The 25986-nt window shown below is 37.9% G+C and overlaps 1 protein-coding gene across 21 annotated transcripts in view; it reads left to right on the forward strand.

The window, feature by feature from the left end:
- Positions 1-25986, forward strand: part of MICAL2 (microtubule associated monooxygenase, calponin and LIM domain containing 2) — a 188491-nt gene that overhangs the window by 88747 nt on the left and 73758 nt on the right. For 9 of the 21 annotated variants that reach the window (XR_013635922.1, XR_013635920.1, XR_013635921.1 and 6 more), the window contains 6 exons: positions 852-953; positions 2872-3003; positions 9844-9951; positions 11914-12103; positions 13835-13923; positions 15144-15243. Coding sequence is in view for 17 of the 21 variants with exons in the window: in XM_078853207.1 (XP_078709333.1) it covers positions 852-953; positions 2872-3003; positions 9844-9951; positions 11914-12103; positions 13835-13923; positions 15144-15243 (721 nt within the window). In the remaining 4 variants the exon portion in view is untranslated. Of the gene's footprint in view, positions 1-418; positions 629-851; positions 954-2871; positions 3004-9843; positions 9952-11913; positions 12104-13834; positions 13924-15143; positions 15244-18031; positions 19730-25986 lie in introns of those variants that run through there. The other 12 variants (XM_078853209.1, XM_078853212.1, XM_078853224.1 and 9 more) reach the window with 11 other exon arrangements.

The following is a 25986-nucleotide window of genomic DNA, read 5'->3' on the forward strand; positions in this document are numbered from 1 at the left end:
GATCTCGAATTATGTGAAGTAAGTTGTATTCCTCAGAGATATTTTTACACTTCAGTAGTTCACAGTTTCATGCATGTTTTCTGTGGTAATAATGCACAACACAGTAGGACATCACAGGAGAATGTGTTGAATTCCCCCTCTAATCGCACTATTTAGAGTTACACATGGAGACTGAGTGATAGCTAGACTACAGGATGTGAAGACCTGCATGTGTTGTATGGTCCAAATATACTCCAGTGCATGGAAATGCATGAGTTTTATAGTAGTGCAGTGTTTTAAAACATGGAAGAATACTGCATTATATGAAATGCTTACATAAGTGCATGGCTATGATACACTGTTGTGTATGCTATCTTAGAACATGCATGAGTTGCATGTTAGTCCGAGAACAACTTTTTTAATTTGAAGTATTTCCCAGTTTCAGGCAGTAGCTAGAACTGAACATGTGGTCAGAGAGCCAAAGCAATCTTTGCATAGTTCTGATCGTGTGGCCAGGGGATCGAGAATTATAGAAAAAACAGACATGCAGTCCAGGCTTTCAGAAACTCTTGCATCTACCTGTCCTGCTGCATTTGTGATTTCTGGAGTGCTTAAACGCCTTCAGCATGTGGAGGAAAAAATTAATCAGGTGACAAGCTATTTCATTTTTAACTTCTGTCTCTCTTAACTGTATTTATTCTGGTTAATTCTTCTATGCACACTGTATATGCTCTACTTTACATACTTCTGTTACATAGTTAAGACATAAATTGCCTTTTCCCTGTACATATTGAATTTCTGCCTTTTCTTGTATGACTGCTAACTAAAATCTGTCTCTCTGTTCTGTTTCCCTTCCTTGGCTTTTACTACAGAAGAAAGCTCAGTCCGTAGCAAATAGGGAATTTCATAAAAAGAACATTAAAGAGAAAGCAGCTCATCTTGCCTCAATGTTTGGATACATGGACTTACCAAAGGTGAATATTTAGGTTTTGCAGATGCAAAAACAATAGTCTAGAAGAGACCAGATGTAAGTTAGACATTTGCAGCAACTTTGTATTTTCACTTCTTCTTTTCATCTTGGGTGAACCTAAAACAGTCAGGAGTTCAGATTCCAGTACATTATGCAGAATGACTTGTGTTATTAATATACATAACATAATTACCTTATTTTTAGTGAAAACATGGAATAACCAGATATTTAAAGTCTGAGAATATTTAAGCATGCCTGGAACATACTAGAAAACAGCTCATTATAATAGTGGCTTGAGAATTCAAATGCTGGTAGCTTTAGAAATAGAAATGACTTGACAAGTTGAATATTGAATCAGCTGATCAGTGTGTTCACTGTATAGGTTTGTTTTATCTTAAAAACTATTCCACTTCTTCTGTTGCTTCTCATGGGTATGGTTTCTGATTGAATGGCCAGGTGCAGTCAGGATATTGGTTGAAGTGGAGGTTTTGCAGTGACGATTTCCGTGACTCCTCACTGTCAGATGTACAGATAGGCCTGGGGTATGTTATCCTGTTGCAGACCAGTATCCCAGATTCTACTGAATCTCTCTTACCCTTTCTCTGAACCACTGCGGTGAATGAATTTTATTTGGAAACTACTAATGACCCTTCACTGCGCTGAACAGAAAAGGAGCTGACTTAGTGGCCTAATAGAGTACAACTAGGGAATTGGGAGAGGGAGAAATTCTTGTTAGGCTTTTGTTGACTGATATGAAACAGGCAATATTTTCTCTTGAGGAGCAATATAGATATTCTCCAAAATAAGAAGTCAGTATATGTGTAATTCCATAAATCTCTATCGGAAATATTGGAAACTTTCTCCAATATGTTCATGAATTTAAAAGGAAAAAGTGTTACATTGGAATTCATGAACATATTGGAGAAAGTTTCCAATATTTCTGATATAGATACATGGAATTAAGTGGTACAGAGGAGATGGAAGTTAGTGATTCAGAAAAAATTGACTGCACCTCTAATCCACCAAGAAGCAGAGAGATGCTATCTAATTGGCTCAGCAGATTTCACTTAACTGTAGCAAGTTGGAATACACTTATTTGAGGATATATTCTGTTTGGCTAATGTTGTTCCAAACTTTTGCATTTACCTCTGAGATCAAATTTACTACCTCCTCTTGTGACTTTTCAGCCAATTGTGACCCGATAGAAAAGTAATTTCTATTTATTTAATAGTTGTTGAATTACTTTCAAATTGTAACCAATCACTTGTACTGACTTCAATTGTTCAGCACTTATAGATGTTATTAAATGTTAAATTCATACGGTGAAAATTAATAATTATCTCGTTATCCCATCCATTCATATTTCCCACTTAAATGTATTTTCCATGTGGTACACACCAAATTATGAGTGCATATTCCATTAATCATAATAAGCTTTATTGCTTATGTGTTAAGTGAAAATGTGTACTACAAAGTTTTGTACATGCATAAGATCATACATCTATTTTCTGAAATGACACTATTTCCTAATATATTAAAATAGTGGACTGAATTCTGTAAAACACTCCATAGTAATGAGAAACCTAAGTAATTGCAAAACACACCCTCTGAAGAGGTTAATCTACTAGACTGGTTCATTCCCTTGTAAGAGTTGCAGCAGATACTGTTCTCTGGAGGCTGCGTATTGTTGTGTTCTGTCACTCTTCACTGTACTCTTTTTTTTTTTTTAATAATGTGTATCTTAACAAAGAGCCAAGTCATGTTTATTTGACCAGAGTAGCATAGTTTCAGTTTTGAAATAACTGTACCCTTACTACGTTTCTAACCTTTTCTTGTGCATGGTTGTGCAATTCCGTCATCTTAACATTTGTTAATGTGACTATCCTCTCTGATGATGTTTCCTCTATTTCTGCTCTATACAGAATAAACTACCTATTAAAGGCCTATCCTATTATCAGCCCCCAACTCCCTCTTGCCTTCCAACTCATGATTCGGCTGCTTCTTCATCTTCATCATCTATTCACTCAGCTTCCCCTGCTGTTCAGTCTAGCAAGGTATTCAATTAACAGATTTTCATGTAAAATCCATTCTTGCTCTAAAAACTGCAGAAGAATTGGCTCAGATTGAAGGTCTTGGCTTTGCATGGAGAATCTGTGCGTACTATGTTTCACATTGGACTCAGAGGTTTAAACCGCTCGCTTTTTTTTGTTTACTTCTGCATGTTTATAAAAGTAAAATATCATAACAAAAAGTAATTCAGATTAAAAGCTAAGAAGTAGACCATACATTTTTGAGAATTTTAAGCTTAGCAGTAGCTAATTTTAAATGTTTTTTTTCCTTTTAATACCACAAACTCTCTTTTGAGAGTTAAATGCTTGAGCACGCATTTGCTCCATAAAAGCAACAAATGTAGAGTTCCCATTAATGATGAAGCAACAAAAGCTTTGATTTGGATAAGCTTAAAAAGGTTCAGCTTCCTTCTCCCCTACATGTAGAAATTTATTTTAATTGGGGTATTTTCAGCCATCTCCTTTGTAGGCCAGATCTTTGGGAAGGACCGACGTGTCCTTTCTTTCCTCCAGTGGTTATGGCAACAGCAGCACAGGTTGTCTTTCAAGCCTTGGAACAAGTAAGCATATTGAACAGGTTTGGAGTAAGAATAAGTGGGGAAGCCATAAAGTTAGAGCAGTTGTGGGAACAAACACTGAGGTGTCTGGAACCAGTAGGTTCTGCCACCACGTTTAAGAAGCGGGAGTTGGGGAAGGATTGTTTATCAAAACCTAAAATGGTTTGCCATGTGTTTTGGAGGGTAAGAGATTGTCTGCTCAAACCTTTCAACCCATCCTTCCTCAACTTAAGTCTCTGCTCACTATGAAAACAATCATTCTTTTAAAAAAACACCCATGTCATAAATTACCATAAGCATGGTCAAAATCCAGCCCAGATAATTAATAGCTGAATGTAAAGATATTCAAGAGTATAAATTAGTTGTTTCAGTCAAATTCCTGGTGGATTTGTACCCATCTTACAATGGACACTGGTTAGAACTTTGGCTTGCAGCCTCAGCAGAATGGGCAATGACTGAAAGGTCTGACCTGTGCTTGCAATCCTAGAAGGTGGTACTTCAGATCAGAGGCCAGGTGCTTAAACTTTCATGAGCAATAATTTTACTGGTTGGTTGGGTTTTTGGGGGTTTTTTTTTTTTTGGTTCTCTATTAAACACCTCCCAATGAGCAGTTGTTTTAATTAAAGGTGCTCTAACTGCTATTTTAATGTTAAAATAAGTATTTTGGTGAATTTAGCATTGTATTGAAAGACAGTGGCTATAGCTTAAAGGAAAGGAGACAAAGGAACTCGAACAAAGAGGGATAAAGACTGTATGCTCTTTGGGGCAGTTTTCGTGTTTTCCTTTGTATTTTAAAACTACTAGCACATCTGATTTCTGATTACTGTGGCAATATAAATAATATTATTCAAAATTATGGAACCCAGGCTTCTCCCCAAAACTACTTAGCTTATGAATTAATATTGAAGCAGTTAACCAATCAGATAAACCTGCTGTAGAGCTTTGGCAATGTACCATTAACAAGCACTTGTTTATTCTTTAAATTTTTTTTGACTGACTGCCCTGGCATAAACAATATCTAAGTAGTAAATTTATCTGAGTAGGAAACACCCAACCCTTATTTTCAGCTGGTAATTCCAATCATATGATTCAACATAATTGTTCTTCTGAATTTTTATTTGCTTTTTTAGATATTTGCTTAGTGCCACTTTGCATGTTGCCGTGTGAACAACATAAGGAACCCTTTTTAGGAAACCTAGGTACCCACCACCACTACTGTAGACGCAGGGCTGGATTTAGGGCAGGTGACCTGAGGTGCCAGGTTTAGGGTGCTGTTTTTGTTGTAAGCAACAAAAGGGAAAATAGAATGTTTGACAGGGATAAGTCATGCATTCAAATTGTGAAGCAAAGTCATGAAATGGGCTATAAATGCAATACAAGATAAGGTATTCAAAAGTTTAACAAATGGATGGGGGGGCACCAAAGACATTGCTCGCTTGGGGCACCATTTGATGTAGGGCCAGCCCTGTGTAGACATATTTAAATCATGTGCAGGAGTATGTCATGTAGAGCAATAACTATGGCCATGATTATTCAACAATTTAAGCATGTTTGGGACTTTATCGGTAGTCACAAGGGGATTACGTGCATGAGCCAAGTTATGCTTAAGTGTTTGTAGGTTCAGAGTAAATGATCAGTAGCAGGCAAGCAAGGTGCAGCATAGCAGTGTAACTAATTTAAGCTGTGAGAAAGCTGGCAGATCATCTTTCTGGTATACAGATGTGGGGCCAGATTCGCTCCTGTAGCTGAGATCTGCTCAGCAAAGGAAAGTGGAGGGGGGACATTGTGGAACTGATTACAGCTCCCTATTTCTGAGGGGCTGCCTGTGCTGACTTCAAACCCAATGAGGTTTAAAGCAGCAAAGGAGCTGCTCTAAGTTATGACACTGGCCTAGAGCCCTAAATGAACACTACATCAGGGAAGATAGGTATAACACAGCATGACTCTGCCCGGCAGCTCCTCTCTCCCCAAACACCTATGCTCCCTCAGTTGACACACACACTGTATTGGATGGGGAGGGGGACAGACAGCTGGCACAGTAGCTTGCTGTGGCATCTTTTTACACCAAGAGGGAGTTTTCCTACACCAAGGGAATTTACTGCTGACCAGTTGAAGCCAGAATCTGGCCCTTTTGAGGGGCTTGAGGGGCCAGACTTTATTTGATAGTCTAAACTGTGCTGTTCAGCTAACCTACTTGGAGACTGAATCTGTTTGTGCTGCCTTGCTATCTGTGCATAACCAATCCCATTTTGTATTGTATTTTGAGTTTGTAGTCATGATACATTTAAACTTGATTACCATGATTACCATCATCACCGAATCTGCTCAGAGTTGGAAAATTGCTAAGAACTATTGGTCATTGATGTCAGATTTGGAAGGAAAAAGAGACAAAGGATGGGATGGCCTAGTAACTGCTTTTTAAAAACCTGTTATCAATGCAGTAGCTCTGAGGAAGAGTTCAGTTGGTTACCCTTAAATGTAGTTACAACACTGTTGGCTACATAATTTCTTCTGTATTCATTTAACTAGGTCTGGGATCAACAATTTGAGAAAAAAGAAAAGGAGGACTTGTGGCACCTTAGAGACTAACCAATTTATTTGAGCATAAGCTTTCGTGAGCTACAGCTCACTTCACGAAAGCTTATGCTCAAATAAATTGGTTAGTCTCTAAGGTGCCACAAGTACTCCTTTTCTTTTTGCGAATACAGACTAACACGGCTGTTACTCTGAAACCTAACAATTTGAGAGTAATGTTTTCTCCTATTTTGCTATTTTTAAAAAAAATTGTCTGAAGTCATTGTTTATGGAGGGTGCAATATTGAAGTATTTGCAGACTGACCTTTTTTTATTCATCTGCAGTAGATGTACAGCATGGATAGTACCAGTACACTGAAGGGACCATCTTTCTGGAATAAGATTTAGTTCAGTCTTCAAGCCCATTCAGTTCTTACTCTACCTGCTGAGACTTCGGACAAGATTAATGTTTAGTGTCCTTTGTATTTGTGGTTTCTGTGTTGTGGGCATGTGTTCATGGGATATTAGACAATCAAGTTAATTTTATATAGACCACTGAACAGCCATCAGATGGAAATGTTACCCTATGATTTGAGGATGGGAATGCTTATGGAGAGGATCATTTGGTCACTACCAACCTGGATTGAAGTCACTTTTTGTTTTACACTGAATTTGCATTTGTTTTCATAATGAATACATTTGCTTTTAAAAAAGGAGTACTTGTGGCACCTTAGAGACGAACAAATTTATTTGAGCATAAAAAGCTTATGCTCAAATAAATTTGTTAGTCTCTAAGGTGCCACAAGTACTCCTTTTCTTTTTGCAGATACAGACTAAGATGGCTGCTACTCTGAAACCTGTCATTTGCTTTTAATATGCATTTAATAATAGGTGTAGGTATGCAATTTTGGTAGCTCTTGTTTTGGTTGTTTTAATATCAGCACTGATTGTTTTAATGGGTGGAGAAGAGAAACCAAACCAGGAATGTAGGTTAGCTTCAATAGTATTTTGCCCCTCCTTCAAATAGTCACCTAGTTATGTGTAGCTTTGTTGTTTGTTTAAATTATTACATGACTGTTTAAAAAGATGAAGCTGAAACTTCCAGCTTCAGCTGATGTCTCAATGAGCTCTTTACCTCTTTATTCAGGAAGCCATAGTGCAATAAGTAAATTGCTGCTTAAAAATTGCACAAATGTAGAGTTTTGGGGGGAAAGTTGTGTTTGTAACAATTGTCATGGATTCCATGGATGATGATGTTCACCTTTTTGGTTTCTTTTAAATATCGTTTTGGGGCTTTCCCATTTGAGAGAGTGGATGTGATGGGAACGACTGATTACTTTTCACCAAGAACCTTGGGAGCTGTTTTGTTGAAACCTGAGCTGCATGGGGGATTAACAGGGAGCAGAAATGCTCGTTCCTGATGCTAGTAGTTTCAGGTTGTGGAATGGATTCTATGCCTTCTCTAATTAGGGTGGAAAAAGTCCTAGCTTCAGTAGTAGGTTAAGAGACTCACTGCTCCCATCCTGTTACTGCAGCCTTGTAGAAGCTTAGGTTATGTCTACACTACAGCTTATGTCTGCATAACTTATGTCACTCAGGGGTGAATAAACTACCCCCTTGTGCAATATAATTTATGCTGACATAAGAAATCATGAGCGCCTGCCGCCGACGTGGCTTCTGCCGTTCACGGAGGTAATTTTATAATGCCCATGGGAGAGCTGACGTACTGTATGAGTAGACATGCCCTGAGACTAGAAAGCAGTAGTAATTCTCTTCCTCCCACCCTTCTATCTTACTGCTGCAGAGAGGCTGGACCATCAGTCAGTGGGATAAATGCTTATGGGTCGATATTTAAAAGCATTTGAGTATTTAAATAGCTTTCATTGCGAAATACTAGCTATTTCGGTTTAAGATAATGCAATACATGACTTTCAGTGTTTTAAATTATCAGTTTGTGACCATTGCCTTTTTTTCACAACCAGACTGATTTTACATACCCTTTATTCTGACGATTCATTAGCCCTAGTCACTAAGTTTAAACACGCGAGTAGTTGCATCAAAGTCAATGCTCACATGGTTTGAGTTAAGCACATTTATTGCTGTCTGGAACAGATCCAGAGTGCTCTGTACTTTGCAGGGTCAAGCACTTTCTGAATCAAATGTCATGCTCTTTGTTGTATGTCTTCCTCATGATATGTTTTCCTCATGCTTAATTTCTTCAGTTCCTTTGTCCTCCTGTGAAGTACTGAATTTTTCCATAAGTGCTCCACTGTAAATTGTGCATTCATGGAGACTCAGTCTAAATTAAAAAATAAATAAATATGAGAGCACAGGAAAATACATATAGGCTGATCCCTGGGGAATTGTAATTCACTAGGCAAAAAGTTTTCAGGGTAAGGAACCAAGAGGAAATAAAGCTCAAGCAGCTGATACATTATTACCAGAACAGAGTAGCTTCTTCCTTAAGCCATAGCTGCTTCTGTGGTTATCTCTCAATATCTGCCCCAGCTCAGGCTCAACTGAATGTTGTTGGTTTAAGCAGAGACTGGAAATTCTATAATAATAATGAGTTTAGGGCAGATGCTATGCATTTTTTTTTTTTTTTTTTGCCTTGAGAATATTGTTCTGAAGAACTACAGAGTGGCAAACAAAGGCTGTCTGATGTAAGCGTGGGACTGGGTGATTCTTGCAGTCCTGCTCATTTTACAAATGTAATTAAGAATAACCTAACCACCATGGTGCAAATGGTAGAATTAAGCAGATTGATGCCAGCCTGTTTCCTTTCTAATCATTATTTAATGTATCCTCATAAAATACCAATAGATGCAAGTTCTTTGCGATGTTGTTGTAGCCATGTGGGTCCCAGGATATATGAGAGAAGGTAGGTGAGGTAATATCTTTTATTGGACCAACTTCTGTAGCTGGTCCAACAAGAGATGTTACCTGACCTGCCTTGTGTTTCTAATATATGGGAGTGTTAGTTCTGTGCATTTTATTTTAATTAAATAGGCCATTCATAACTGATGCAATATGCTTAGAAATATTTTGTCATAACTAAAAACTGTTAGGAGCAGACAAGGTATAATCTGCCATTACTAGTTTTTCTAACCTACATTTCCTCACTTAGTTTTTGTTATCTCGTGTTAATCCATAAATTCATATTGTTCATATGATTTTATGCTTTTGCTGCAGTGTTCTGTTTTGGCATCACCTTCAGGGTGGTGGTTGTGGGTTTTTTTTGGGGGGGAGGGGGAGGGTTGTTAAATTTATATTAAGCAGTTGGTTCCAAGCCTCTCAAATTGTTTCTAATATCAAAATCGTAAGATAAGAGTGGTTAGGTAGGAAAATAATGAATAGTTTGTCAATTTTAACTGAACGTTTTCTTTCAAAGCTTCCTTTGAACTTTTGTGGAATGTTTTACGAAGCTCTGAGATTGGTGAATCTTCACTGTGAAATTGTAGTTTCCATTCCTCTCATCCTCTTTGGAATATTTACATTTTAGAAAATGAGCATCATATTAAGGAGAAAAATATTTTACTTAAAATATAGCACATTCCTTTTGTTTGTAGATAATGCATGGCAATACCCACACTGTGCTAGACTTTCTTCTTTCTCATTTCTAGCCTGTTTTTATCACTGCTTGCATTTGTGTGTGTGTTTTCAAATAAGTTGTGTCCTTTTCTCATACAATCCTTTTCTCAGAAATAATGAAAGTTCTTTCTTCTGTTCTTCATCTTCTCCCTTTGCTGGTTAGACGACTGTAGGGAAGGTGTCGCGTGGAATAGGTGTTGTGGCTGAAGTCCTTGTCAATCTCTATGTGAATGACCACAGGTCCAAGCCACAGTTTTCCTCCCCAGAACTGGTAAGGCTAAACCCACAAAGAATCAAATAACTTCATTTTAAGAGTAAAATTTCCAGGATTATTGTCCCAATTTAAGATTCTAGAATTGGGACAATTCTGGTCCTTAAGCATTCTGGAATTTCTTTTCTGTCTTTGTCTTTCTGTCTTTTAACTCTTCTCCAAGAACTAGGTGCTTATTAGCAAAAGATATGCATGCATGGGTATATTCTGTAAATGTCAGAAACCAGGGCTTCGGTTATGTTTTATTACTTGCCTCTGTATCTTAAAATCTTGGGAGCTTCTATTAAATATAATTGCTAATGCAACCAGTAAGTAAAGACAGTTGTTAATCAGAGGTGGTTTCTGAAGAAAGTTTATTAACGTGCATGTTTGTACAGTTACACTCCACATATGTATGTTGAATAATTCATGTTTCCTTTTGAAGAAAGCAGTTCTAAACTATGATAATATTGTGTTGAATTCAGAACCAGTCATTGGACACAGCTACATCTTTCCCCACTTCCTATTCTACTTCTCCGACTTGCACTTCTACTGTTCAGAGTCGTCAGGCATTGAAAGGCAAAGTGAGGTGGTGCTCAGTTATGAGCAAGTACTAATATGCAGTTGTTTCAGCTTAGTGATAGTTCATCACTGTCAATACTCCATTAACATAGTATTTGTGACTTGCTTTTTCACTTGTATATTTTGGAAATGTTGTGTTAAGAAATCTGTTTTGGCAAGTGGGATGGAGGGAGCAAATGTTGACTGGCACTTGCACTTATGAGCACACACACAATGCTCAGCTGGAAGGGAAGTGTAAGACAGAAGTGTATTGTGCCCTGATTGTGGATAACACCAAAAAGTGGGGTACCACAAAACAATGGTATCTGTGGGGATCTGGAGGTTATGTGGTATAGTCTGCATGTTGCCCATATGTATCTTGTCAAAGCCCCAGCTACCTCCTCTCCATGCAGATTATTACTTCTCATGTAACACATAGGGGACAGTTCTGCATGGGCCCATAGCTAGGTAGAATAAAGGTACACAACAGAGGTTGGTTTTGCAGCCTTGTCATACGTGGGAAAACTGAAGCATGATCAAATTTGGTCTGTTTGGTTCTTGATGAGCCTTGCAGACACCAGGATCCATCAGTAATAAACCTTGTGGAAATAAAGAATGTCATTGAAATATTTTTTTAAATGTTAGTAGTTAATACCATATTTTAAAACCACAATTAACATATTCTAAATATACCTTGAGAAGAAGCAATGTAAAAACCTGTACAGGCAATCTAGGGACAAAAAAATCCAACCTCAAAACAATTAGGTATAAATAAATATATTTTCAAATACTAGCAGAGCATTTCATACTCTGGCATTTATAACCGTGGCAGTTTTCTTCAGTGGGACTTACAGCATGAGGCTCAGAAGTGTCTCTTGGGTTGAGTTGATTTTTACTTTTAGCATGTACACTTTCAGCTCCTAAGCCCCCAGTACATATGTCTGTGCTTTGCAGGTGCAAACATCTGCCTAATTTCTAATGCTTATACTCATGCAAATGTTAGCATTTGAACCAGCAAGCTGTAGTTTAACAAATGGGTGTCGGGGGGTGAATATTACCTTGTACCTGTGCAAGTACAAAAGTGTGTGTGTGTGTGTATGTGTGCGCACATGCAACTGTGCGCATACAATCTTGTGTGAAGGCTGGGTGCAGGGCCAGCTGAAACTTTGTCCCTCAAAAGTCTTAGTAAAGTGAGAATTTTCGAGTGTTGTATAAACATAAAGTATCCTATTAAATGAGTACAAAGAGGGAAACCGCAGAAAAGTTGACAGCAGCTGCTCATCTTAAGTACGTGTGTAAAAACTGCAAATGTGATGGGATATTTAATAAAGCAGCAATGTACTAGATGAAGTATATGCATGTACTGTAGTTGATTAGCAACACAATACTTTACCTACGTTTTAATCTTTTACTTGTCTTTAGCAGGGATCTCTGCGAAAAGAATTTCCTCAGACTATAGGTGGCAGTGACATCTGTTACTTCTGCAAGAAACGGGTATATGTCATGGAGCGGCTGAGTGCAGAGGGCCACTTCTTTCATAGGGAATGCTTTAAGTGTGATGTATGTTCTACAACGCTCCGCCTAGCAATCTATGCTTTTGATGTAGAACAAGGTAATATAGTAACTACTTATTTAAGAATTTTTAAAAAATATATGCATCTTTAAGCTTGTACAGAGCAGAAAAAAGTAGAGGCCAGGTAGTTCAGTCAGAAGATGTGCATCATCCATTGATGAGTTCTGCCCGTGCTGATCTTTCACAATCTGCAGTCCCACTGCAACTGCAGTCCCAGCCCTTTCAGTGAAGCCTAATTATGACTGACCTCATAGTACTTCTGTTTAAATGAAGATATGTTTTGCCTATGTTTGGTTGAGAGATCAAACACGTGTCACTTCTCTGATTGTGGGTTGAAGTAAAGACAAAAAGTGGTGGTTTCTTGCATTGACCTTCACTTGCCAAAGTAACACTCCAGCCTCCTGATCATCCCAGTTTATAAAAACGTTTCTCTTATTCAACATACACTGTGAGAATGAGGTCGAATTAATGGCAGATTTGAAACAGACAGAAAAATGTGGACCCCCCGCCCTCCAAAAAAAAAAAAAGAGGCTGGAAGTCAGAAGTTGGAAGCAGCGACTTTAGCAAACTGCTGGTACAATGTATTCTAGTACTCTCCAAACTATAAGGATGTTGGGATCCTCTGTGGCTGACCCTTGTTTCTAGAAGGGATATGTTAAAATACGAGACTGTCCCCTTTTCTTCCCAAAATGCACTGGTACAGCCACCAAAGATCAGACCCTATTGTGTGCATCACCGTATACAAAGAGACTTAGACTAGAGTCACAAAAGAACTCAGGCACCTAAAGTGGCAGTTAGGCACCTAAGCCCAACATTTATGCACCACTGAGCCTCAAAACCCCTACTCAGCTGCTGCCTTAACCCTGTAGGCACCTAAAGTTCCTGAGCACCTAAATTTCTATCATTAAAGTCCCCATGGTACCTGAGTTCCTGCTGCTTTGGTGTGTGGACTCAGCCAACTCAGTCTACGTGCCTAGCTCACACCTAAACCCCAAGGGGATACTGACATTAGGCGTTACCTGCCTATCTCACTTGCAGGGCCTGATCCAGTGGGCATTCTCAGAAGCTGCGTACTGGATTGAGCCCCACACAAGCCAACACCTGAAGGGCAGATAGTAATATCCCACTTTCAAGTCTTCTGTAGGGAACTCACCCAGAATGTGGGAGACCCAGGTTCGATACCTCTCTACCTGATATGGAGAAGGGATTTGAACTTGGGTCTCTCATCTCTCAGGAAAGTGTCCTAACTACCAGCCTTTGAAAGAGCCAGGCCCCAAAATACCCCAATCTCTCCTGTTAAAGCTACTCCACTCTAAATATTCACCGGGCCAGAGTCAGAGTGAGATGACTCTATAGCCCAGGGGCTAGGGCACTCAGTAAGGAAGAGGGTAGACATAGGTTCCAGTTCTCTGTTCAATGACTGTTTCTTTATACACAGTGGAACAGGTTCAGTAGGTTAACTGGTTAGCATCTGAAATTGGGTTGTACTTCTAGGATCCCAAAGCATTTTGCTGATGTTAATTAAACCTTAAAGCTCTGTGTGATAGATATGTGACATGGGGTAATGCCACCTGTGTGAACCAGTACGCAGGAAGTGATTTGTTCAGCGTCATTCAGTGTGTCAGTAGCAAAGCTGGGAATAGAACAGAAGCCCAATTCCTCTTGCTGTCCTCTAACCACTAGACTTGCTGCTTCCATCATCTTACAGATACGTTGGCTTGTTTTCAGTCCTTGGACCTACAGGCTAAATATGTCATTTCTTTATTCCAGGTAAATTTTACTGCAAATCTCATTTTACACACTGTAAAACCAGCAATAAGCACAGGAAAAGACGATCTACATTAAAGACGCAAGAGAAAGTACGTATCTGTTATACTTCTAACGCAATAAATGTTGAGGCAGTTTTGTGGTGTTTGGTTGCTTCTCTCCCCCCTCCTCCCCCGGAAAATGGGGGAAAGTATCCTGAAGTAATGCTAACCTTTTATTCTTTTGTATTTGGCATATTTATGGTTTGAGAATCAATAGCTATAAGCTAACATTGTGAAAGTGAGCTCTGACTCGATAAGGTAAGGCTGTAGTTGACATCAATCGGAAGTGGAACTTTAATTAATGATTCTCTCAGTGATAACAGAAACTTAGTCACTCTTACAAATACTTGTCTGTGCTACCATCCAATGCTTTGTGTGTCATTGTCATAGCCTAAAGCAAACTGCAGAACAAATTATATTCTACAAATAAGATAATACAAATAAAAACAAAAGTTGTATGGAGGAGCCACTTTAAAAATTATGAAGATAAAATATTTCAGTCTTGGACTGCATGTTTGTGTATTTAGATAGAGACCGTGGGAATTTGTGGCGCTACATTACATAATTCACCTGTAGGTGTCAGACCCAAGAATATACAGTATTGTGCCAACAGTGAGAGTAAATAGCCACTAGGAACAATTTACCATTACTGGTGATTTTTAAATCAAGATTGGATGCATTTTCTAAAAGATATGTTCTAGCAATTATTTGCGGAAAGTTCTATGGCCTGTGTTATACAGGAGGTCAGACTAGATGATCATAGACTAGATCAGTGGTTCTCAACCTTTCCAGATTACTGTACCCCTTTCAGGAGTCTGATTTGTTTTGTGTACTCCCCACTTACCCCTCACTTAAAAACGACTTGCTTACGAAATCAAACATAAAAATACAAAAGTGTCACAGCACACTAGTACTGCAACATTGCTTACTTTCTCATTTACCCTATAATTCTAAAATAAATCAATTGGAATACAAATATACATTTCTGTGTGTAGTATGTAGAGCAGTATAAACAAGTCATTGTATGAAATTTTAGTTTGTACTGACTTTACTAGTGCTTTTTATGTAGTCTGTTGTAAAACTAGGCAAATATCTTAATAAGTTGATTACCCCCTGGAAGACCTCTGCATACCCCTGGGTACATGTACCCCTGCTTGAGAACCACTGGACTAGATGGTCCTTTCTGGCCATGGAATCTATTAATCCTTGTAAAGATATTTATATTTCAGCCCGTGTGCACTTATTTTAATTTTTAATTTTCCTTTTTTAAGCTCGAAACAGAAATGTGGATGCAAGAGGAACCCAAGCACCCAGAAACCACCACAGAAAGTACTTCTACTACTGTTAGCGGTCCAGAAGACAGGCCCCCAGGTATCATGACTTCCTTCTTTAGGAAAACTCTAAGCTGGCCCCTTAGGGTGACGAGGGATCTGCTTGACATTCCAAGACGCCTTTCTAACTGGATGCATGGTTTTCTGCACGCTATCAATCTTCATTTGAGGGCCAATGCATACAACTATACCTATTTGTATGAACTCTTGAGCCTTGGTGTGCCATTCCTGTGTGCGCTGCTAGAGGTACTTACTCATATGTACCGGGAAGCAGAGCTATCACTTGAAAACATGCTTGAATGGGTGAAAAAGTTCTTTAGAGTTTAAATTCTTAAGTGTCTTGCTAATTTGTGCCTTTCAGATTTCCAAAATTAACAGCCTTGCAATATGTTTATATACATTTCAATTTAATATGTGCTTTAAGTGAACAAAGAGCTTACTTTGATAGACTAAGTGCAATCAAAACACACTATGAATTTAAAACATGTACTGTACAAGAAAGGTATCATGAAGTTCAGTGTCCAGATGCATTTCCAGAGCATGGGGACTAAATGAAGGATATTTTATAAACATTTGAGCAGGGGTGGGTTCCTGGCTGTGAACAACCATGTTTCTGGGTTTACATTTTATAATTCTTGCTTTAAAGACCAAGAAAGAACATGTTCTTTCAGACATTTCAGGATAATAGTGACAAGTGACTGGGTTTTGAAACCTGAATATGGCACATCCCTTTTCTCTTGCTTTCATCTTTTGCTCTGGGTACAAGGTTTACTACTTGCATGGAGATGTTTTGAAGGAAAAAAAAAAAAAAAGCTGTACTTAAGGCACCCACTTCTAGCCATGCCTTTTTAAATTTATTACTCATGGTATCCTTTGTTAATACTAGGTATTTTCTGTAATACTAGTTTATTTAAACCTGAAATAAATTTGAAGTGCAAATCTTAGATGAGTGGACGATTAATTGAAATGGTCAGATCTAAGAAACATAGTGTAGATAGCTGCTATTTATTCCCAAAATTAAGAGGTTTTTCTCACTTGGGGGCTGATCCAAAGGGGAGTTGAATACCCACAGATCTAGCTGAAGTCAGCTGTAGTTGTAGGTGCTGAAAATGACTTTGGATTGAGCCCTTAGTTTGCAATATATTGCACTCAGATATCTAAAAAGCCATATTTGAGTAAAATAGAAGTACTTAGAAATAATGTGGTTTTTTTAAACTGATGATTTTCAGTTAGATGTTTTATTATTTCAGTGTAAGATGCTAATGGGAGAAAAATCAAAATAGTTATAAAGTTGCATCATCTCTGAAGAAAAAGGTTTTTTGTGGTGGATCTCAGTATGAGGTACCTTACCCCAAAAGCTTCTCTAGAATGTATAGTGCTACCTGATGACAATTGGTCTTTAACAATTCCCCAAACTCTAACTATTGTCTAGACTCCTTTAGCTAATTATACATACATTCCCTATCTCAGTGCTTAAAGCTGTATTTGATGGAGAAACATGGACAGATCTCCAAAAAATTAAAAGCATCTGTAGCATTTTTTTCTGGTAAAAAGGTATTAATTTAAGCCACAGAAAACATGTTGCCAGCAGTTGGTAGAAAACAAACAGGAGTGGTCACCTGCCAATGACATTATATGGGTTGATTTGAATATATATATTGCAAAAGACCAAATGGAAGCTTCCATGTTTGTTTGGCAGTAAAAAGAATGTATGTTGTCAAAAACAAAACTAGCTTGGTGTTTTAATAGAAACAGATTTTTCTCTAGATAATTTTATCTTTATTTTAAAAAATACAGAAAATGAAACCATGTACAGTTTTCAATGAGAAGGCATTTCGGGATTTTTTCAGGGGGATGAGGAGGATATTTGCAAAGGCTTTTACAAAGAACTTGTATGGTTTTCAAGTACAGCATGTCATTTGAAGCAACTTGCCACTAATGCTCAAACATACTCCAGTGAAAATTTGCTAGACTTTTGACAGGAGATAGTGACCATAACAGTAATATGGTAAGCAAGTATAGAGATGTAGAGAAATGTTTTTGTGCTACTTGAGTATTTTGAATACTGGACTCCTCTTTAGTAAAAATTTAATTTAAAAATAAAGAAGCCTATAATGTTGTTTACTATGTTACTCCAGCAATCCTAAAGAATGTTAAGAAATGCATTTTCTGATTTTTTTTTTTTTAACATGAGTTTTGATTCAGAGTGTTGGACTGTCAGACACTCAAACAGTCCAACAGAATACTTCTCCCCTAAGATTTCTCCACTAATGTTTGTCACTTGTTCTGAATTTTAGCAGCCTGAGCATAATGGTAGTCTAAGTGAATAACTGTGTAGTAAGAAGCTTGAAAATCTATGATGTACCATGAATTTTAAGAAAATGAACCTTATTAGTAGAAAGTGAGACAAAGAAGTTAAGCGTAGGTGGGTATATAGATTAATTAAAAAAACACAACAAATTTCAGGGCATATTCATGATTATAAAGTTTATAATATTCATAAAAGAACATGAAATTATATATTTGCTGGCATTTCAAAATTGTTAGTATTGCTGAAAATGTCACACTGGTATCTATATAATTAATCCATTTATGTTTTATCCTTAGCCTTAGAATTCTACCAGTAAGGTTCATAACTATTCCTCTTTATAAATTAATGAAGAAACCCATCACTCATAAATTAATAAGGCAGTTTAATTTTGGTTGATTTTTCTACTTTTTTGGCCTAATAATCTGTGAATAACACCTATAGCCAAACTAAGGTTCCTTTTCTTTTCTTTTCTTCTCTTTCTTTCTTTCTTTTTTCCGATATCCTGTGTTGCTTTTAGTTCATTTCAACATTCCAGTTCTACATCCTCTCATTGGCTGAAACATTTCTGTTGTAAGGTGATTGTTCTGCTTGCCAGTTTCAGACTATTGTAACTAACCCTTAATATCGTTTGACAACATTACATGTTTTTTGTTTAAAACCATTTTGGAGCAAACTGTGTGTGTCTGGTATATTAATGGATGAAAGCTTTGGCATGATAATATTTTTTTTAACCAATTGCACAGCGCACAATACAAGAAAAGATCATTTCTTATTTTTCTATAAAGGACATTTCTTTTTTTCCTCCCCTGCATGTACATCTCTTCTCATTTTTTAAATGTTAAGCAACTCCATTGTTTCTCAAACACTAATTAAATAAAACCCTACTTCCTTCCAAGTATTATATCTGCACTAATTCAGAACTAGAGCATGAAGAATCTTACAGATGGTCTTCTGTGTCTTGTTTAAGTGGAGATAGTAATGCTTACCAGTTTCATAAAGCACTTTTGAGCTATCTGGATGAAGCCGTGCTGTATAAATGTGAACCATTTTTCCTCAAAATTCAGGGAGGAAAAAAGTTGAAGTTTCTGATAAAACAAAAATCCACATTCAGAGCAATAAAAATTCCTATGCAAGAGGGAAAAAAAACCCAGAGATCCATAGGCAGTTTAATAATAATGGAGGTGCTCTTTTATTTTTAAGGCAATTCGGTTTCTAATATTAAACTATCAGGGTTGTGTGATTAGAATGTTTGTTTGATTCCAATTGTTTTAACTAATAACAGTTTTAACTATGCCCCATTAGCAACTTTGGAGTTTGTTTTATTAACTGATAATTGATTTGTCTTGGTGCATGAGAAGTTACTTTTATTTCCTATGAAGGGCTTGTGGGATTTTTTTAAAATGCCAAGCATATTTGAATAAAATAATCTAAAAAGAGAGAGTGCTACAAATGAGAACCTATGTACCAATCCTGCAAATGGATCCATTAGCATGGAACCCTGCACTCTTGCATATTCTAATTGAAATCACTGGGACAATGGTCCATGTTGTGAATGCAATTGCACATGCAGGATCTTAGTGAATTAATCTGAAACTCTCTGAACAAAACGTTATGGAGTTTGTAAACATCCCCTGGTGAAGGATTCATCCTGCATGCCATACTGTAGAATGAGGAAGGACTATAGGATCAGGTTATCTTGCTGACCTGTGTGTATATAGTGCTAAAATAATTGAGCGTGCTGGTATCATTAAACTCTTTTTACAAGAATTATAAATCCCTTTTTAAAACTAAAAACAAAAAGCCCCAGCTCGCTGCATGGCATTAACCCATCATTTCCTGCACCACAAGGCTAGGACACAAGAATGGATTTTTATAATTTCAGTGGTTTGGTTTTTTTACTTAAACGCTGCATGCTTCATTAAGATAAGGTTTATGAAGGAATGGTCTCTCATTTCAAATCACTTGCTATTGCTATGTTTCTTTACCTTCTGTTGCAGAGTCTTCATTTCTTTAAAGAATGCCATCAAGGATTCTGTCCCTCTCCTCCTAAATCTTTTGCTTTCTTTTTGCTTCATGATCTTAACTGAGCAAATTTTTTATTAAATTCTGTATTTAAATTGTCACATGGAAATTCTGTATTTTGCACACTGTGAGAGTTGTTTAGCTTTATTTATGGCATTTGCTGTAAACAAAAATAAACGTAGTTCTTTTTAAAGCTCACTGTTTCCTCTCTTCCTTTTAAAAAAATTCTTTTCTAAAGATACTATCTTAGGAGTCTGGTGATCAAATTCCCACTAGAAATTGGCACCTGTTGTGTATCTCGCTGTATAGCTGCATAACTGCCAGCAGTAGAAATTAAAATGTGTTCAGATTAAAATCCATAAAGCAATTTGCTTGTGACGCTTATGTAAAAAGTACTGTTGCATTCTAATGCGCTTTATTGAACAGTTGTCCAAATCTAGAATGTGGGGAAATATGGAATTAATTATGCTGATTGAACATATTTTACCAGTACATTTATATGCAGACTTTACTCCATACCTGGAATTTCTTAATACAAGGCATAATTTATATTTGGGGCATGCATGTTAGTTTATTCCCAGAGATCAGCTAAAATAGGTTCTAGTCAGCCTTTTACTGAGGAACCTTTTACATATAGAAAAGGAAAACACAATATATTTTGCTATAATCTTATTCGGATTATCTACAGAACAGCTTTTGCAAACTGAATAGCAGATACCCAAATTGATTCTACATGTTCTGCTTCTGTTGGACGCTGTAATATTATAGCTCTTTTCTGGTCTGATCCATAGCCCACTGAATTTAATAGGAGCCTTTCCACTCATTTCATAACTTTGACTCAGGCCCATAACCATTAATGTTGCCCCACAAGTTGTCACATCTACTTAAGATGAATAGGAGTTTGGTGATGGGATTTACTCTCCGTGGGAACAATAGCTCTGAGCTCATGGATTGACAGAACTGCACACACAGATGAAAATATAGCTTCTTAACTTCTTTAACTTCACCTGCCTCTCCCATGGTTTTTTTTTTCCAAATATTTATAGCATTACGAAGGTCACGCTGTAGTACATGCTATGTGTTCTTTTCAAGGACTATATTGCATTCTAGGGAACCCAGGTAATGTTTGTTGATAAGCTTTATCCTTCTGTTATCTTCAGCTCTTTACAGAAGGATGTTGCTACTCCAATTTGTAAGCTCCAGAAATCTATTGGACTCTTGGCTGCGGTTCACAATAACTTGTTGTATGGTAACATTGTGATTATTCCCCCCCCACTGCCCAGTTAATCGTGTTTGGTTATCTTTTTGGTTACCCTATTTTCTCCTTCTCCTCCTCCTCCTCCTATCACTGCAGTTCTTTCACCTCTTTCCTTGCTTCTCTCAGCAAAAAATATGGCTGGTAAAATAATGGAGAAATTGGCTTGCAAATAATTATTTTATTACAGAATGTGTTAGCAATTAGTATTACTGCACCTGTATGAGCTCCTTGAATAGTGGAAATAAAAAACATTCTCAAAGAATTGTTAGATGAAGAACTGCCAAAAGGAACAACAGACGTTGTTTTCAATGAATTATTCTACCAGCTCTGATTTAAAAAAGGCAAGACACACACTCCCCAAAACCCAAATCCTATCAGGAATGGAAAGTTTGCCTGGCTAAGAGATGTACAAATCAAAATAGGGACCAGTGACTTTTATGTAAAAGAATGAATGTTGGGCAGTATTTTAATAAGAATGGTCAAAGCACCTCCAATAAGCATTAAATTGACCCTTCAGGCAAACTGATCTTGCTTGGGGGCTGTAAGTTTTGCCTGTCTTCGTGCTTTCTGGTTTTGGATAGAAGCAATGGAATTGAAATACTTTTGAGAGATCATTGTGCTGTTTCCACCCTGGCCCCATTGTTGGATCCGTTTGACAAGACACATTAATTGTTGACACCCTGCATTATAATATATCAATAGTCTAAATCCTCTTTTGCATTAGGAGTAATGACGTTCCTAAGTACTGTTTTGCAATTGGCGCGTGTGTGCTTTAGTGTGAAAAAATGAACCAGTCAATGAGAATTGATTCTTATTAATCATGTTTATCCTGTACCCAGGGACCAACCAACATTGGGGCCCCAGGTGCTGAATAAATACAGCATAGTACGCAGCCCCTACCTCAAATAGCATACAATCTAAATTGACCATACAGACGTGGGAAAGGAATGTAACATATAAGCAGAATGATCAATGTGAATGTCATGTTAGTTCCATGCTTCAGTCAAAATTGTTGTGAAATAAAGCTTTTATAAGATTAAATGCCCTCTGTTTATTCCTTAATAGTACTGCTAGAAGAAGAAGATAGTACATAAACTCATACAGATGTTAAACAGCTGTAATTCAGGACTCCGATCCCTCATGAGTTCTCTGTGCTCTGACTATGTGAACAGGCCACACTGTAGATGAGAAGACTGTGAATGCCTTTTTTCTTGCCTACAGTTGAGCCATTTCCAAAAGCCTCCTGCTCTATAAATCTCCACCTGTAGCACATGCCATTTAAAACACATACCCACAACAATGATGCCTTTTTCTTTTCTATGCTTTGTATTAACAATGGCATTTGTTTGCTTAAGAAGAAGGGCGGGGGAAGCAAATCTACCGCCACTCCAGTCTTGAAGCACTTGCTTAACAGAGCCCTTCCAACAAACACGGGTTTGGAGCTGATGCTGGTAATGCCTCTCTAAATCATTTCATTCTTTGTGTTCTTCTATTTTTTTTTTTTTAAGGAACACAAGCTACATCTATGCTGCAGACCTCATTAGTGTTCAGTAGTTACAGAGATATAAAGCATCTCAGCCATGTCAACTCATGGGTTTTTTTGTTTTGTTTTTTTAATTTGGTTCAAACTGTTTCGAATATAATTACTATACAGGTATTAGAATCACATTGGTCTGCACTTTTGAAAAGTCAAGCTGCTTATGCTTGGGTCACATAGTAATTAATTCAATACAGGATTACTTGCCTAAGAATCTGTTAATGAAACCATAATTTTTAATGTTGTTCTAAAAGGTAGACTTCCTTTACTTTCATGCTAGTACTTTAGGATCCAAAGAAGACCTGAAATTTTTTTAAGCATCTGAGAAGTAAGTTTGATTTTTCAAACAAACAAAAACAGCTTGAAATTGCCAGTCACCAGGTTAGTAATTCCTGTATAAATTCAGATGTTTTTGATTCATAAAAGCCACTGTGAAACAGCCTTTCCTCTTCCTTCTGGATTATACAACAGCAATAAAAATATGAGCAAGATAATACTTTGAGCTCCTACCTCAAATATTAGGTCACAGGTCTGCATTGTCCCCACAATGTGCAGTACAGATAAGGTTATCTTAGTTGACTTTCCTCCACTTGCTATCCATACATTCCTCACATTCCAGTTAAAGTGATGAATTTAGAAATATATTGAATTTAATCCTTAATATTTATTATTTTGAAAGCATGACATGTTTATGAAGCACTTGATTGTGTATGGAAGATAAAGTTGTAGAAGCTCAAAAGACAAAATGCATTCATGCTTGGTCCAAATATACAAATTAGCAATGTAAATATTTCTCTCTGCCACTTTCCTTTTCTTCATGAACTACAAACATAAGAATAAGGACAAAGGCTTTGATCTCATCTCCTCAGGTGGTGGTCTCCGAACTCATTTCAAATGGCTGGAATTTCTCATGTATTCTTTTGAAATGTGAAATTATTAAGGAATTTGCATGTTACTATGGTGAAGTACCCTTGAACTTGCTGATTTGACATTTCTCTGCACATATTGGTTCATGTTTTCGTTTTATTATTTTACTGCTTTTAGCATATTGTAAAAATCACTGTTTGACCGGCATTAAACTAATGTTTATTACTCTAATGGCTTAAAATATTGCTGCTCCATGCTGAATCTGTTGTGATTACATGCATTAATATACCAGACTAACACAAATTGCTCCAATGTTTTATGTAACGGTTTGTTCTAAAATGAAAGCTGTAGTGTGCTAATGACTCCTATGCAAGAAACCTTTTGCCATCTTCTTCACCTCCTGCCTTTGTTTCTAATACCTTTTCAGTCAATCGCTTTTACTTTAGCAGGTTGCTAAGTTTTGCTTATTTCGTTGTAGCGTGTTAATGTTGTCCTGAGATGCATTCCGAAATTGCCTGCTTTAAATCCTGTGTTGCTTTCCTAGTCAGAACTGTCTGGTTATGTTATAAGGCTGAATTTCGAAGTGTTTGTGCACCCAGTAGGTAAGGGATTTTTAAAATGTTTTTGTTAAAGTAACTTGCTAGAGAAGAACTTGTATATGTGTGTACGCATGCACGCTAGAGCTGGACAAAAGATCCTTTTGACACTAGGTTAGCTCGTCAGCTTACAACTGGGGAGCTTTAGGTGAGGCATAAAGGGCTAGATTGTCACAGCCTTTAGTCCCTCTTTTGCGCCTGCTAAACGGAGTAATGTCCCAGAATTTACTCTTCTGTGTGGCCCTGTTTAGATTGCAACTCTAGCCCTAGAGTATGAGCTGCCAAACCCCACTGCGAGTTAATGGGCAGGGAGGTGGGGGTGGGGGTGGGAAGAGCGCTGGCTGGTTCCACCCCTCCTACTTGCCAGTCAGAGACCTAATCAGGGTCATAGGTAAGAGTGAGCTGCTCCACAAAAAGGGTGAAGTAATTTACTTTCCTCTTCAGAGCAAGGTCTGTTCCGGTGGTGGTATGTGCCATCCCTTACTCAAGGCAGATCATAAGGTTACAGACTTTCAAAGGGAAAATTCCTTGCCAAACATTGTTTCAGATGGTCTGAAACGTCCTTGTTGCGGGAGGATGGAGAAGGAACAGAGACAGTAGTTGGCTAATTTTAGTGTCAAGTATCGGGGCAGCCGTGTTCATCTGTATCCACAAAAACAACAAGGAGTCCAGTGGCACCTTAAAGACTAACAGATTTATTTGGGCATAAGCTTTCGTGGGTAAAAAACCACTGCATCTGAAGAACCACTGCATCTGAAGAAAGTGGATTTTTACCCACGAAAGCTTATGCCGAAATAAATCTGTTAGTCTTTAAGGTGCCACAGGACTCCTTGTAGCTAATTTTAGGTGTCTTCTCAAACTTTGTTAAAGTCCAGACCTAAAACAAGACCAGACAAGCACCCACAAAGAGATGAAGAAAAAGAATAGTGAAAATACAGCTTCTGTCTGATGCTTGCCATTCAGTTGCTGGAAGACCACCAATACAGACCAGAGCATGAGGCTCAGTTAGCCACTCAGGGCTTCTTTGGCTTGTGAAAATGTTTGGCTAGTATACTTTTTATCTTCCTGGGGCCAGTCTGTGGAAAGCAAATCTTCTTTTTGCCTAGGTTGGGCTGTTCAGCACCACTTGTGGCTTGCCAGGGTGATTAAGAGGTGTCACACGACCAAGATCTTCTGTTGGTATCACAAGCTTTTATACAGTCTTCAACCTGCCCTCTTACTCAGAGTAGTTATCAAGCTGGTAGCTGCTGGCCAACACCAGCATCACCTGAATTTTTGATCCTTGGCATGTAGCTTGGAGTCTTTGGTAGCTGATCTCCTCCTGATGATGGGGAATTAAGACGAGATGTCTATGCTGCTCTTGTTAGAACTTTCGCCAGTCTCTGACAGCAGAGCACACTAGGTGATGTTGCTTTGCTTGCAAGTCCTGGTGGGAGTGAACAGGAGTATGCAAAGATGAGTACATTTGTTCATTTCGAGGATTATCATGGGGATAGTTGTGAATAATTTCTTCTCTTTGCTGATGGGGCACCGGGGTGTCCTTCTTGTCAGCCCTCTAGTTTAACATCTATGTGAGGAGCACAGGGCTTGTCGTACTGCATCGATTAGTGGTCCATCTAGTCCAGGATCCTGTGTCTGACAGTGGCCAGTAACCAGCTACTTTCAGAGGAAGGTTCAAGAAATCCTGCAGCAGGGAGTGATGGAATAACCTGTCCCCATGGAAAGTTTCTTCCTAACCCCAGTCATGTTGGCTTATTCCCTGAGGAATGAGGGTTTCCACAACTCTTTTTTGTTCGGGGTTTGTTTTTGTTTTTTATTCTTGCTGTTACAATTCTGGATATTTTACTTTTTGTCCACATAAACGTCCAATCTTTCTTTGAATCCGTCTTGGTCTCCATGTGCTTGTGGCAATGAGTTAAACAGGCTCATTGTGCATGGCACACTCAGTCTTTAATTTTCTCCTGAAGTGACGGGAGTGATTGTTAGCCATTCTCGCCAATGTAGGATCATGACTGAAGGCTGTCATAAGTGTCTGAAGATCAAGCCTGATAAAACAGAGCTAATGTTGGTAAGTAAGGGGGGAAGTATGTGGAAGAGCTGACAGTTGTTACAACTGCTCCCTTTATCAATGGAAAAAGACTCTCCTGGTCTGGATGGTGCACAGTGTTTAATAGTTTAGTGGACCCACTGCT

Source organism: Lepidochelys kempii, chromosome 6 (genome assembly GCF_965140285.1).
Source record: "Lepidochelys kempii isolate rLepKem1 chromosome 6, rLepKem1.hap1, whole genome shotgun sequence".
Taxonomy (NCBI): domain Eukaryota; kingdom Metazoa; phylum Chordata; order Testudines; family Cheloniidae; genus Lepidochelys; species Lepidochelys kempii.